Genomic DNA, 15,000 nt, shown 5'->3' on the forward strand with positions numbered 1-15,000 from the left:
TAACTAATTTCTGGTACTTTTGTTATAATTTCCCAGAATATTGTGTAATTACGAGTTAACGAAGGGATTGTCTCCTCCCTGAAGGTACAGACTATACATCTACCTGCCATACAGCCCAGACGGAGCTCAGGTGGTGAAGGTCGCCATCTGGTCACTAAATCGTGGCATCGTTCATCTCACTAGCATCCCACTCTTTTTAGACAAGTTCTCCAAGTATGTGTGCTACGTTTTCTTGTTCTATTTCGAATGCGTCACCCAGAATGTCTGAATCAAGATTAGCAAACAGATCTGAATCGCATGATTTCATTTGTTAATTGGCATCTTAATCATCGACCAGAGCTTGTTAATATGTCTCTCCCATGATGAGGTATATGGACTGTTTAACCTTAGCTAGAAAAAAAATCGTTTTGAAATTAAAAAGAAACTTTGGACATTGACTATGCACTCTGCATTTCATGTGCTGTAATGTTGCCAGAAAAGCTATCGAGAGACTCTAACCTATCCCCTTTCATTATCGTTCATAAACACAATTAACAACTGTTACATGATTGCCAAATGGTACTATATACATTAGGCGTTGTGCATCAGGTGGATCAAGCAGGTCATTTTCATCTTGCCATGGTTCACTCAGTGTTTACAACCATTGATTTGAGTTTCATGGTAAGGTTTTGCTCAGTCAGTGTTAGAATGATCTCCTGAACTACACAGCTTCTATGGAGCCACGGTGAACGTGACTGCCCTGCCGTGGCCACCGTTCTGGGATGAAGTGGAGAGCAAGGCACCTGACGGCCCCGTCGTGAAGAAGTATATAGGCAGTGACTACCTCACCCTCAAGACCATATCTGAAACTCTCACTTTTACCGTTAACGTTGTCCCTACTACTTCCTGGGCTGAGGTAACTAACTTAGATTTTGCAACCTTAATTCTTCTAACAAGTACCTTTGATGTGGTATTCTTTCACGGATGATTGATATCGCCATGTGAGATATATCTGAATATTCTGTCTCAGCATTAGTTGAGAAAACAATATCTCCATATTGGATTTTACGTTATTTTCCCTTGCGTTCCGTGTCATTCGGAACACAAACTGTGAAACAGGTCTACCTGAAGGTCAATACCTGCAGTTTCAGGAAGATGTGAGGCAAACTTATGTGTAAGAGGTACTCGATTATAATAGAAAATTTGATTCAGACAAAGAATCAGATATTGACATAAGATCAGTTTAGTCCTGATGATAATGCTGACAATAGATTCTGCTCGTTAGAGTAAGGAGGTGCAGGACGCGTAGTGAAACAGATCTAAGCAGCTGTAGAAACAGATGACGCTCCATTTAAAATGTTGAATCCTATCGGTATATACTTCAGTTGTACTTTCTCCATCTTTTTAGCGATGTATCGATAAAATGTACTGTAGATATTCCACATGTATTAATCACTTTCTCGTTACTTGAACAAATCAATAAAATAGTTAAAGAAACGTATTTTCAGTAAATACCCTGAATTTGTCTTGTCATGAGAGAAGGACAGACCATAAGGCTGTGTCAGGCAAAGGATCCTTCGTAAGGTGAGATAGGCTGCCGGTGGTTGATGATCTGAGCACATTTCATTGCACAATCTGCCAAGCCTTTACTTGAGCTCTGGTGGAAGTTGTATTCATCGTGAAATAAGAGATTCTTCGTCTTAATAAGAGTAACTTGTCATTTCGAACTGAATACCTCGTAAACTATTCTTAAGCGACAAATGGTACATCCTTCAAGCCAGTAGAATATAAAATTTGCCCTAAAAATACATTAGGAGCGAAGCTGATTCTTCAGAACAAAGGGGATACGAAATTTGTTCTGATTTCTGTTATGTCTCGTAACCATAGGCGATAACACAAGTGACCGACCACCAGTGAAAAATATTTGCAGTGTTTTCTGCATAACTATCTTTACTTCCTTCACAATTTAACGATTTTTCTGATCTCAGCACATACAGCGGAAAGGATTTTTCCTGAAAGTCATCCAAAAAAAATTTGTTTCCTGAGTTTGAAGTAAGATGCCTTACTCATGTGTTTGTTTGTGTTAGATTCATTGCTTGCATCAGCCACTGAAGTCTTCTAAGAAAGTAGGAAGTCATGATAAGACAAGGGGATACAACTTTCATTCTATGATAAGCTGGAAGGTTTGAAGCAGGTCGTCTCTTAAGATATGCCAAAACTTTTATCTACTTGCTCTGAGTCGCTGTGTTGTTAGCGACAGCCACAGATTTTCGCCCCTCACACTGGAGATAGTCAGCTATACTTAACAGATCTCGAACCATAAAGTTCATAAAACTGAAAAATAGAAAAGAGAACGTAGGTGATACAGGCTGAATATCCACTAGCTCGCCTGGATACATATGGGTGAAATATGATTTGCCACACCTCTCCTTTCGATTGTTGCCTGCTTAAAGGATCAATATACCAAGATAAAGACTATCTTCCGTCTGTCATTCTGGGAATACCTCTTTCTACGAGTATTCTTCTCATATATTTCACCACTTGCATATAATGACGACTGATCGTTCCACAGGAAGAAGACAATGTGGTGAAACATGATCATGTGCTTTCCCCATAGGCAGTGACGAGAGTGGAGGAAAGGGTGGCCTTCATGACACCAGTGTACCACGTAGCCCTCCCCGAGCGTTGGAAGCAGTATGACTTTACGCACCTCTATGAGTTCAACAAAAGCATCATTTTCCATGTCCAAACCTGGCCTTAAGCCACGCTGGCAGAGCCTCTACTACCCTCTGGCCAGCCAGGTGTGGGCAGCAGTGTTGGCGGTACTGCTCCTCAAGCTGACACTCTTTTCTGTGGTGAGATAAACTTTGATGTTTACTGTGATACGTTTTGTATCAAACAATTTGAAACTGAAGGAGGATATATGTTACTTGAGTGGTAGCCGTTTCTTAAGCAAGATATGAAGATTCAATGGCATCTGTCTTATGATATATATATATATATATATATATATATATATTTATTTTATTTATTTATTATACTTTGTCGCTGTCTCCCGCGTTTGCGAGGTAGCGCAAGGAAACAGACGAAAGAAATGGCCCAACCACCCCCCCCCCCATACACATGTATATACATACGTCCACACACGCAAATATACATACCTACACAGCTTTCCATGGTTTACCCCAGACGCTTCACATGCCTTGATTCAATCCACTGACAGCACGTCAACCCCTGTATACCACATCGCTCCAATTCACTCTATTCCTTGCCCTCCTTTCACCCTCCTGCATGTTCAGGCCCCGATCACACAAAATCCTTTTCACTCCATCTTTCCACCTCCAATTTGGTCTCCCTCTTCTCCTCGTTCCCTCCACCTCCGACACATATATCCTCTTGGTCAATCTTTCCTCACTCATTCTCTCCATGTGCCCAAACCATTTCAAAACACCCTCTTCTGCTCTCTCAACCACGCTCTTTTTATTTCCACACATCTCTCTTACCCTTACGTTACTTACTCGATCAAACCACCTCACACCACACATTGTCCTCAAACATCTCATTTCCAGCACATCCATCCTCCTGCGCACAACTCTATCCATAGCCCACGCCTCGCAACCATACAACATTGTTGGAACCACTATTCCTTCAAACATACCCATTTTTGCTTTCCGAGATAATGTTCTCGACTTCCACACATTTTTCAAGGCTCCCAAAATTTTCGCCCCCTCCCCCACCCTATGATCCACTTCCGCTTCCATGGTTCCATCCGCTGACAGATCCACTCCCAGATATCTAAAACACTTCACTTCCTCCAGTTTTTCTCCATTCAAACTCACCTCCCAATTGACTTGACCCTCAACCCTACTGTACCTAATAACCTTGCTCTTATTCACATTTACTCTTAACTTTCTTCTTCCACACACTTTACCAAACTCCGTCACCAGCTTCTGCAGTTTCTCACATGAATCCGCCACCAGCGCTGTATCATCAGCGAACAACAACTGACTCACTTCCCAAGCTCTCTCATCCCCAACAGACTTCATACTTGCCCCTCTTTCCAAGACTCTTGCATTTACCTCCCTAACAACCCCATCCATAAACAAATTAAACAACCATGGAGACATCACACACCCCTGCCGCAAACCTACATTCACTGAGAACCAATCACTTTCCTCTCTTACATCCTCGATAAAAACTTTTCACTGCTTCTAACAACTTGCCTCCCACACCATATATTCTTAATACCTTCCACAGAGCATCTCTATCAACTCTATCATATGCCTTCTCCAGATCCATAAATGCTACATACAAATCCATTTGCTTTTCTAAGTATTTCTCACATACATTCTTCAAAGCAAACACCTGATCCACACATCCTCTACCACTTCTGAAACCACACTGCTCTTCCCCAATCTGATGCTCTGTACCTGCCTTCACCCTCTCAATCAATACCCTCCCATATAATTTACCAGGAATACTCAACAAACTTATACCTCTGTAATTTGAGCACTCACTCTTATCCCCTTTGCCTTTGTACAATGGCACTATGCACGCATTCCGCCAATCCTCAGGCACCTCACCATGAGTCATACATACATTAAATAACCTTACCAACCAGTCAACAATACAGTCACCCCCTTTTTTAATAAATTCCACTGCAATACCATCCAAACCTGCTGCCTTGCCGGCTTTCATCTTCCGCAAAGCTTTTACTACCTCTTCTCTGTTTACCAAATCATTTTCCCTAACCCTCTCACTTTGCACACCACCTCGACCCAAACACCCTATATCTGCCACTCTGTCATCAGACACATTCAACAAACCTTCAAAATACTCATTCCATCTCCTTCTCACATCACCACTACTTGTTATCACCTCCCCATTTACGCTCTTCACTGAAGTTCCCATTTGCTCCCTTGTCTTACGCACCTTATTTACCTCCTTCCAGAACATCTTTTTATTCTCCCTAAAATTTACTGATACTCTCTCACCCCAACTCTCATTTGCCCTTTTTTTCACCTCTTGCACCTTTCTCTTGACCTCCTGTCTCTTTCTTTTATACTTCTCCCACTCAATTGCATTTTTTCCCTGCAAAAATCGTCCAAATGCCTCTCTCTTCTCTTTCACTAATACTCTTACTTCTTCATCCCACCACTCACTTCCCTTTCTAAACAGCCCACCTCCCACTCTTCTCATGCCACATATATATATATATATATATATATATATATATATATATATATATATATATATATATATATATATATATATATATATATATATATATATATATATATATGGGAGGTATTTAGGGAAGCAGTGATGACATGCGCAACAGATGCATGTGGCTGGCATGTGAAAGATGGGAGGTGAGCGGAATGAAAGAAAAAAGGTAGTGAGTGGTGGGATAAAGAAGTACACCTGCTAGTGAAAGAGTAAAGAGGGGTGTCTAGGCAGTACTTAAAAGATGGAATGCAAATGATTGGGAGATGTATAAGAGAAAGCAGCATAAGGTCAAGAGGAAGGTACAAGGGTTGAACAAGATGGCAAATGAGAGTTTGGGTGAGAGTATCATTAAACTTTAGGAAGCTGCAGAAGCTGGTAACTGAGTTTGGTAAAGTGTGTGAAAGAAGAAAGTTAAGAGTAAATGTGAATAAGAGAAAGGTTATTAGGTACGGTAGGGTTGAGGGTCAAGTCAACTGGGAGGTAAGTTTGAATAGAGAAAAACTGGAGGAAGTAAAGTGTTTTAGATATCTGGGAGTGGATCTGGCAGCGGATGGAACCATGGAAGCGGAAGTGAATCATAGGGTGGGGGAGGGGGCGATAATCCTGGGAGCCTTGAAGAATGTTTGGAAGTCGAGAACATTATCTCGGAAAGCAAAAATGGGTAGGTTTGAAGGAATAGTGGTTCCAACAATGTTGTATGGTTGCGAGGCGTGGGCTATGGATAGAGTTGTGCGCAGGAGGGTGGATGTGCTGAAAATGATATGTTTGAGGACAATGTGTGGTGTGAGGTGGTTTGATCGAGTAAGTAATGTAAGGGTAAGAGAGATGTGTGGAAATAAAAAGAACGTGGTTGAGAGAGCAGAAGGTGTTTTGAAATGGTTTGGGCACATGGAGAGAATGAGTGAGGAAAGATTGACCAAGAGGATATATGTGGCGGAGGTGGAGGGAACGAGGAGAAGTGGGAGACCAAATTGGAGGTGGAAAGATGGTGTGAAAAAGATTTTGAGTGATCGGGGCCTGAACATGCAGGAGGGTGAAAGGCGGGCAAGAAATAGAGTGAATTGGATCGATGTGGTATACCGGGGTTGACGTGCTGTCAGTGGATTGAATCAGGGCATGTGAAGCGTCTGGGGTAAACCATGGAAAGTTGTGTGGGGCCTGGATGTGGAAAGGGAGCTGTGGTTTCGGTGCATTATTACATGACAGCTAGAGACTGAGTGTGAACGAATGGGGCCTTTGTTGTCTTTTCCTAGCGCTACCTCGCACACATGAGGGGGGAGGGGGATGGTATTCCATGTGTGGCGAGGTGGCGATGGGAATGAATAAAGGCAGACAGTGTGAATTGTGTGCATGGGTATATATGCATGTGTCTATGTGTATATATATATGTGTACATTGAGATGTAAAGGTATGTATATTTGCGTGTGTGGACGTGTATGTATATACATGTGTATGGGGATGGGTTGGGCCATTTCTTTCGTCTCTTTCCTTGCGCTACCTCGCAAACGCGGGAGACAGCGACAAAGCAAAATAAATAAATAGATATAGATAAATAAATATATATATGCTTGTAGTAGCACTACTCCTGAATCAGGAGTTGTGGGAGTATGTGACAGAGTGTAAGAAAGTAAATTCTAGATTGATTTGGGTAAAACTGAAAGAGATGGGTGATTATTGGTGCATATGCACCTTGGGTATGAGGAGAAAGATCATGAGAGGCAAGTGTTTTGGGAGCAGCTGAATGAGTGGTTTTGATGCACAACACCGGGTTATAGTGATAGGTGATTTGAATGCAAAGGTGAGTAATGTGGCAGTTGAGGGAATAATTGGTATACATGGAGTGTTCAGACAACTTGCCTCCCACACCATATATTCTTAATACCTTCAACAGAGCATCTCTATCAACTGTATCATATGCCTTCTCCAGATCCATAAATGCTACTTACAAATCCATTTGCTTTTCTAAGTATTTCTCACATACATTCTTCAAAGCAAACACCTGATCAACACATCTTCTACCACTTCTGAAACCACGCTGCTCTTCCCCAATCTGATGCTCTGTACATACCTTCACCCTCTCAGTCAATACCCTCTCATATAATTTCCCAGGAATCCTCAAAAATTATACCTCTACAATTTGAGCACAAATTTTTCCCCTTTGCCTTTATAGAATGGCACTATGCAAGCATTCCGCCAATCCTCAGGCACCTCACCATGAGTCATACATATATAAAATAACCTTACCAACCAGTCAAGAATAGAATCACTCCCTTTTTTAATAAATTCCACTGCAATACCATCCAAACCCGCTGCCTTGCCGGATTTTTTCTTCCCCAAAGCTTTTACTACCTCTTCTCTGTTTACCAAATCATTCTCCCTCACCCTCTCACTTTGCACACCACCTCGAGCAAAACACCCTATATCTGCCACTCTATCATCAAACACGTTTAACAAATATTCAAAATATTCACTTCATCTCCTTCTCACATCACCACTACTTTTTATCACCTCCCAATTAGCCCCCTTCACTAATGTTCCCTGTTTTTCCCTTGTCTTGCGCATTTTATTTACTTCCTTCCAAAACATCTTTTTATACTCCCTAAAATTCATTGATACTCTCTCACCCCAACTCTCATTTCCTCTCTTTTTCACCTCTTGCACATTTTCTCTTGACCTCCTGCTTCTTTCTTTTATACATCTTCCAGTCGTTTGCATTATTACCCTGCAAACACCGTCTAAATGCCCCTCTCTTCTCTTTCACTAATAATCTTACTTCTTCATCTCACCACTCACTACCCTTTCTAATCTGCCCACATCCCACGCTTCTCATGCCACTAGCATCTTTTGCACAAGCCATCACTGCATCCCTAAATAAATCCCATTCCTCCACCACTCCCCTTACGTCCTTTGTTCTCACCTTTTTCCATTCTGTACTCAGTCTCTCCTGGTACTTCCTCACACAAGTCTCCTTCCCAAGCTCACTCACTCTCACCACTCTCTTCACCCCAACATTCTCTCTTCTTTTCTGAAAAACTCTACAAATCTTCACCTTCGCCTCCACAAGATAATGATCAGACATCCCTCCAGTTGCACGTCTCAGCACATTAACATCGAAAAGTCTCTCTTTCGCACGCCTATCAATTAACACGTAATCCAGTAATGCTCTCTGGCCATCTCTCCTACTTACATACGTATACTTATGTATATCTCGCTTTTTAAAATAGATATTCCTAATCACCAGTCCTTTTTCAACACATAAATCTACAAGTTCTTCATCATTTCCATTTACAACACTGAACACCCAATGTACACCAATTATTCCCTCAACTGCCACATTACTCACCTTTGCATTTAAATCACCCATCACTATAACCCGGTCTCGTGCATCAAAACTACTAACACACTCACTCAACTGCTCCCAAAATACTTACCTCTCGTGATATTTCTTCTCATGCCCAGGTGCATATGCACCAATAATCACCCATCTCTCTCCATCAACTTTCAGTTTTACCCATATCAATCTAGAGTTTACTTTCTTACACTCTATCACATACTCCCACAACTCCTCTGTCAGGAGTACTGCCAGTCCTTCCCTTGATTGCTCTTGTCCTCTCACTAACCCCTGACTTAACTCCCAAGACATTCCCAAACCACTCTTCCCTTTTACCCTTGAGCTTCGTTTCACTCAGAGCCAAAACATCTAGGTTCCCTTCCACAAGCATACTACCTATCTCTCCTTTTTTCTTATCTTGGTTACATCCACACACATTTAGGCACCCCAGTCTGAGCCTTCGAGGAGGATGAGCACTCCCCGCGTGACTCCTTGTTCTGTTTCCCCTCTTAAAAAGTTAGGATACAAGAGGGGAGCGTTTCTAGCCCCCCCCCCCACCCCGCTCCCGTCCCCTTTAGTCGCCTTCCACAACACGTGAGGAAAGCGTCAAATTGCCCTCAGTAACGTACATTATCCTCTCCCAGTTCATTATCGGAGGAGACAAGAACAATACAGGTGGCGGCAGGTTGTCAACGGGGGCAGTGTTGCTGGAGGTGTCGGGAATACTGGTGGGTCAGAACCTGCAGCTGCGAGTCCCTGATGTCAGTTCCAACCGTCTGCTGTTCCTTGTGTGGATGGTTTTCTCTTTTATCATTGGCACGGTCTACCGCAGCAACCTGACCGCGGCCCTCACGCTGCCTAAGTACCCATCACGACCAGAGACACTGGAGCAGCTCGTTCATGCCGTCGACAGGTGACTATAAGACGTTTTCATTGCCATTGGTATTTCCCTCATCAACCACGATAGGAAATTAAAACAATATTGTTTGAGTACTGAATATAATGAACCGTTGAAGTAATAAACGATATGACTGAGAGTTCAAAGTACACGTTCTTAGGATATATCTATGATTCTCAAAGATCAAGCAAAGCTCTGCTTAAGAACAATTTGTAACGTAAGAAAGATTTCATTTTTTCTAAGCAACTAATTTTCACCTCAGTAATAAAGTTGAAAAATCCACTTTCCTTATAACTTCCGGCCATACAAGCATAGCTTTGAAAGGGCCAGTCTGGAGTTGTCCTACAAAATAAAGAAGATAAGTGAAGTCACTTCAGAGTACTTGTGTTCCGTCAATAACCGTCTTATCTCTATGTTCCTCTTTATTGCGGTAGCAACAACAGCATTTCGCATAATACAAGCGATAAGAGTTAAGACAATACAACGTGCTCTTATCTTCTTCATATACCATCTTAAGACGATTGAACAGTAAAATCTTATCTTCTTTTCACGTAGATGTAAGAAATTATTCTTATAAACACAACGTCAAATGACGTTGTAAATTATTTCCATAATTTTTGTATATAACCGGTTATAGTTCTGCATATTGCTATCTGGAAGGAAGCTGACATACATATGCTTGCAAAAGTACAAGTTTAGATAAGGTTTTAACGTTCAGGCTGATAACATTACTGAAAGGTTCTTTATCAATCGTGGGGTCAGGCATGTTATCTCCGCCATAACTCAGCAAAAGCTCACAAGATCTTTTTTTCTTTTTACAAGGGAGGAATCTCATTACATCGGTAATGGGGAAACTACTGTAAAAAGGTAAAGATGATATGGTAATCTTCAATAGTTCGATGTGATTCAATTTTTGTGACGTAGCACCACGACCGCGTTTATTGGTTCTTGAAATGAGAAGTTTTTCAAAGAGATTGTACTACATTTGTTCCTCTGTTAACCTCATCGTAAGTGACTTTTCACTCGCGGTGTAACTAAATGCAGGCGGAGTGTGTGTGTGTGTGTTGAGCTAGGCAAGATGGTGGGCACTGATATCGCATATAAAAGCATTGGATATGTTAATCAAAGTCTGTTGCCGGGAAGGGCAGGTATTGGAGGGGGATAAGTTGGTGTTGATTATGGAACTGCAAATATTTTGAAATTTCTCTCTGAGTATGAGATTTGAACAGTGTTGTCGTTTTCTCTTGTTATTCTTTCTATTTTGAGTAGTGTCATTTGTGACGAACATGTGGTATGAGTCCTTCTATTCTTGTCTGTGTTGTCTGTATTTTCGTGGAGAGAGAGAGAGAGAGAGAGAGAGAGAGAGAGAGAGAGAGAGAGAGAGAGAGAGAGAGAGAGAGAGAGAGAGAGAGAGAGAGAGAGAGAGAGAGAGAGAGAGAGGTTGTGGGTGCACGTTCGATTTGTTTTTTTCTGGGGATGAAGGTGGACCATCCCAGTTCCCAATCCAATACAACTGGGTCACAAGCGGTAGGCATATTCGCAAGACATTACCCAAAAGTCAGTCATAAAGCCAACCACTCCCCTTGATAAGCCTACACATTGTGACACAACTACTATACTACATGTTACTCCCACTGATACTCTCATCTCTATATAAGCATTAAAGAAGTGTCCGAAAGCAGGTACTGAAGACATACCTTAACTTCCACTCAACACGCTTCGGCCAAGCAGCAAGCACACTGGTACTTTCTGACGTGTTCAACCACCCTTGGCTATATACAATAAATCTCTCGCAGCTGGAAATTTGGCAAAATGATATCTATCCTGAAATTCCCCAGTTTTCCAGACTAACCTTTCACTCACCTCATACATCACCATTATCATCAATACTTGGAGTCCTAACAAAGCTAATTCATAAAGAAATCCACCAGAGCACTTCGATCTCGCCCACTAGCACAGCTTTTGACCCAAGCACTACACATTCACACTACGTACAAACCTCACATGGCTGAAACCAACAACACACTTTCCCGTAAACATCAACAAAATATTCGCAACGTCTCCATGCATAACCTTCCTCAACGATACTTGACGCCCACCTTCATGAGTAATGGTTGGCTAACTTCATAGCCTTCCTTCAGGCGAGTGTTTCCAGCAAAGACTTACCAATTTCTTCTTGTATGGACTCGAAACAAAAGTCTTCTACAAAGGCTACACTTGTAACACTCAAATTCTACAATGGATTCCCCCAGTGACCTGTTTTCTTCTCCACGCCTTTCCTTTTCTTCCCTCATGACCTTCCTCTTACTTACCGGAAACTACCCTGTGAACGCCCTTTCAGATGTAGATGACTAAAATGATTACATTTTAACCCAACACTGCACAAGTGAACTTGAAGCACTATCATCATGCAATCAGAACATTGGATTTCACAAATTGAAATGACCACATTTCCACAGAAATCCTGATTCACTCTCATAATTCCCGACAGACACGAATCAGGTTAGCAACATCCTTAATTGTAATCAGTTACCATTCACCAAACGCCGATCACACAAGGTACCATTTACAATATACATGATTCCTCCCACGTCGCAAATATCAACACAAAATCCATGCTATTACTAAATGTTCGTAGAACAGTTACTAGCATCAGTTTTGATATAGAAAAAAAATGATCCTTCAGAATCCACTTCAAATACCATACTCTCTTCAATGTAAACTATGCCTCACTGATCTGGCCATCCACTTTTTTAGAAGCAAACATACCAAAACTACAGAACACCCGAAATAAAGTACTCAGAACAACCACCGGCTGCTCAGCAATACAAACACTGAAAACTGCACAGTAAAATGTAACAAATTCGTGACACCTCCAACTCAACATGACTGTCATCCAGTTGTGTGCAACAGCATCGATCACTTCATAAGTACCCACTAACCTTCATACAGATGCAAAATACTCACCTCCATCTCACACTTCATCCCTTTCAACTCACGGATCAATTCACCTTAGTAAACACCTTATTGACAAAATAACACGGAAATGATCCCAGAGATTCTAGACAATTATCTTCGAAGTTAATCTTAGATTACTTTCCAGCAGTCATACATCCAGCCAAAACTATACTCTCCAGAAAAACATGATTCACACCGGTACATCTGAGCTCTGGACAACGGCCATTTCTTCATCATTACAAATACCACTTCAGCATATCATACAGCCTCTCTTGTCCAAGTTGTAACTTACATGCTAAAGATACAGAACAACTGCTCTTCACTTGTCCTACCAAGACAAGCATTCATCACTAACAAATTTCAAGGGTTATGGTCCCGACCAGTGGACGTGGATGACTTTCTACGCTCATAAAAGGGCTAGTGGGGTCAAAGCCCTCAGGGCTCAATGTATCCACGTAAATGAAATGAATAAATAGGTAACGTTTATTGGATTCAGGAAGCTATTCAGCTGAAAATAAACAGGTGAGGCATTACAGATGTTACAGAACTGGGAGGTCATGATAGTTACTAGTTAACTAATCATAGAAGAGCTTAAGGTCAGGTTGGGATGGATATTTCCACACTTTGGATATGCACATGTGTGAACCTTACCTAGATACAAAGGGTGGCAGATATACATGAACGTTTACCGAGTGAATAGAATGGCTTCTACATTCTGCACTTGGTTGAACATTTAAGTGATGGATAATTACAGTAATACAGTAGCTGACATACCACACCACCCAACTAGCAGAAAACTGAGCTGTTCACTTGCATAGTTGTGTACTTGTTCATAGATTGTTTATGACATTCATGGTGGCTGATATAAGAATGGCCTTATATCTGTCTGTGAGAGCTCTGAGTGAAACAAGTTATTTGTGGTGACGGATGGTGGGTCGGGGAGGAGGAGGTCTTTGTGACAGGCGTGTGTCACAAGTTTATTGCCATATTGCACTGTGAGCTGCCGGTTTTGTTTTGTTTTTCTTTTGTCAGACAGGGCAGACAGGTTCAGCAAGGTGAAATCCTCTAGTTAAATAGAGTAAGAAGGGCCCAGCGTGAATCTGTAGTCCCATATGTGTTCATTCCAGCTGGTCCCTCTGTGTAGCTGTTAGCGAGGAGAACCAGGCCGGGGAGGCGTAGGTGATCAGGTAGACTGAAAATGGTATATACATTATTCAGCTCAATTGGTTGAATACCTATTGACTTCAGTCGGCGGAGAAGGTACAAACGGTATGAGGAAGACTTGATGATAGTGTTGACATGGCTCTTTTAGTTTAAACCTTCGTCTATAGTGATATCAAGAAGTTTGAAGTCCTTAACTACCCGGAGGATGTCAGGACCTAGTGTGATGTCAGGGGAGAGGACGTTCTCTGCATCCAGGTTGATGTGATTCATTAATACTTGGTGTGATTGAAGTTGATATCGTTGGCCGTAGTCCGCTCCATAAGGTTGTTGACGAAGTAAGAAGAGTTGTTGCTGACAGTGATGCGAGAAGAGGGAGTCGTCTCCGTACTTCCAGAGCAGTGGTATGTATCCCTCAAGGCATCATTGGAGAGGATGAGAAAGCAGAGGGGACTCATTGTGGTGCCCTGAGGAAACCTACATGTTAAGGGCAGTGACATCAAAGTGACTTCCCCAAAGGCGGATGCTTTCGTGTCACTCGGTCAGGAAGCCCGCCAGCCATTTGAGATACACTTCCTAACACCTACTGTGATAGCTATCTTTATGATGATGTTATGCGCTTCTCAAAGATTCGGTAAATGAAGTCTAGGTAAGAGGCTGACAAGGCAGTGAGTGGTGGAGGAGGACTCCATATTTCAAAACTGCTGAGCGTCTACTGACTCAGTAGAGTTAGCTTAGGCCCGATCATATAAAAAAACGTCACAAGGTAGGCTAAGGATTGTTGTGAGTGCTATTAGGAGACTCTAGGTGGGTGGGTTTGTTTATTGGAGCGACATACGATGTTTTCCAAGCTGTGGAACATTTACACTGTTTGAGTGAAGTAATAATGTCGGTTAGCGGTGTACCCAGTTTATGGGAGAATTACTTGTTTAGTTTCACTGCAACACCTATAGACGGTGAACCTGATAATCCTCTACTGTGTATACGAGTTTGCATGAGAAAGAAAGAGAACAGGAGGGCCTCATTCGCCCACGACTAAATTGTCTGGTATATATATATATATATAAATACATAGATATATATATATATATATATATATATATATATATATATATATATATATATATATATATATATATATATATATATTATATTTATTTTTTTTATCATACTTTGTCGCTGTCTACCGCGTTTGCGAGGTAGCGCAAGGAAACAGACGAAAGAAATGGCCCAACCCCCCCCCATACACATGTATATACATACGTCCACACACGCAAATATACATACCTACACAGCTTTCCATGGTTTACCCCAGACGCTTCACATGCCTTGATTCAATCCACTGACAGCACGTCAACCCCGGTATACCACATCGCTCCAATTCACTCTATTCCTTGCCCTCCTTTCACCCTCCTGCATGTTCAGGCCCCGATCACACAAAATC

The 15,000-nt window shown here is 41.7% G+C and overlaps 1 protein-coding gene across 1 annotated transcript in view; it reads left to right on the top strand.

Annotated features, from left to right (window-relative positions):
* Positions 1 to 15,000, top strand: part of LOC139753909 (uncharacterized) — a 227,261-nt gene that overhangs the window by 191,531 nt on the left and 20,730 nt on the right. The window contains 6 exon segments of the mRNA XM_071670867.1: positions 85 to 213; positions 709 to 895; positions 2,597 to 2,704; positions 2,706 to 2,851; positions 5,496 to 5,515; positions 9,215 to 9,452. Coding sequence (XP_071526968.1) covers positions 85 to 213; positions 709 to 895; positions 2,597 to 2,704; positions 2,706 to 2,851; positions 5,496 to 5,515; positions 9,215 to 9,452 — 828 coding nt within the window.

Source organism: Panulirus ornatus, chromosome 16 (genome assembly GCF_036320965.1).
Source record: "Panulirus ornatus isolate Po-2019 chromosome 16, ASM3632096v1, whole genome shotgun sequence".
Taxonomy (NCBI): domain Eukaryota; kingdom Metazoa; phylum Arthropoda; class Malacostraca; order Decapoda; family Palinuridae; genus Panulirus; species Panulirus ornatus.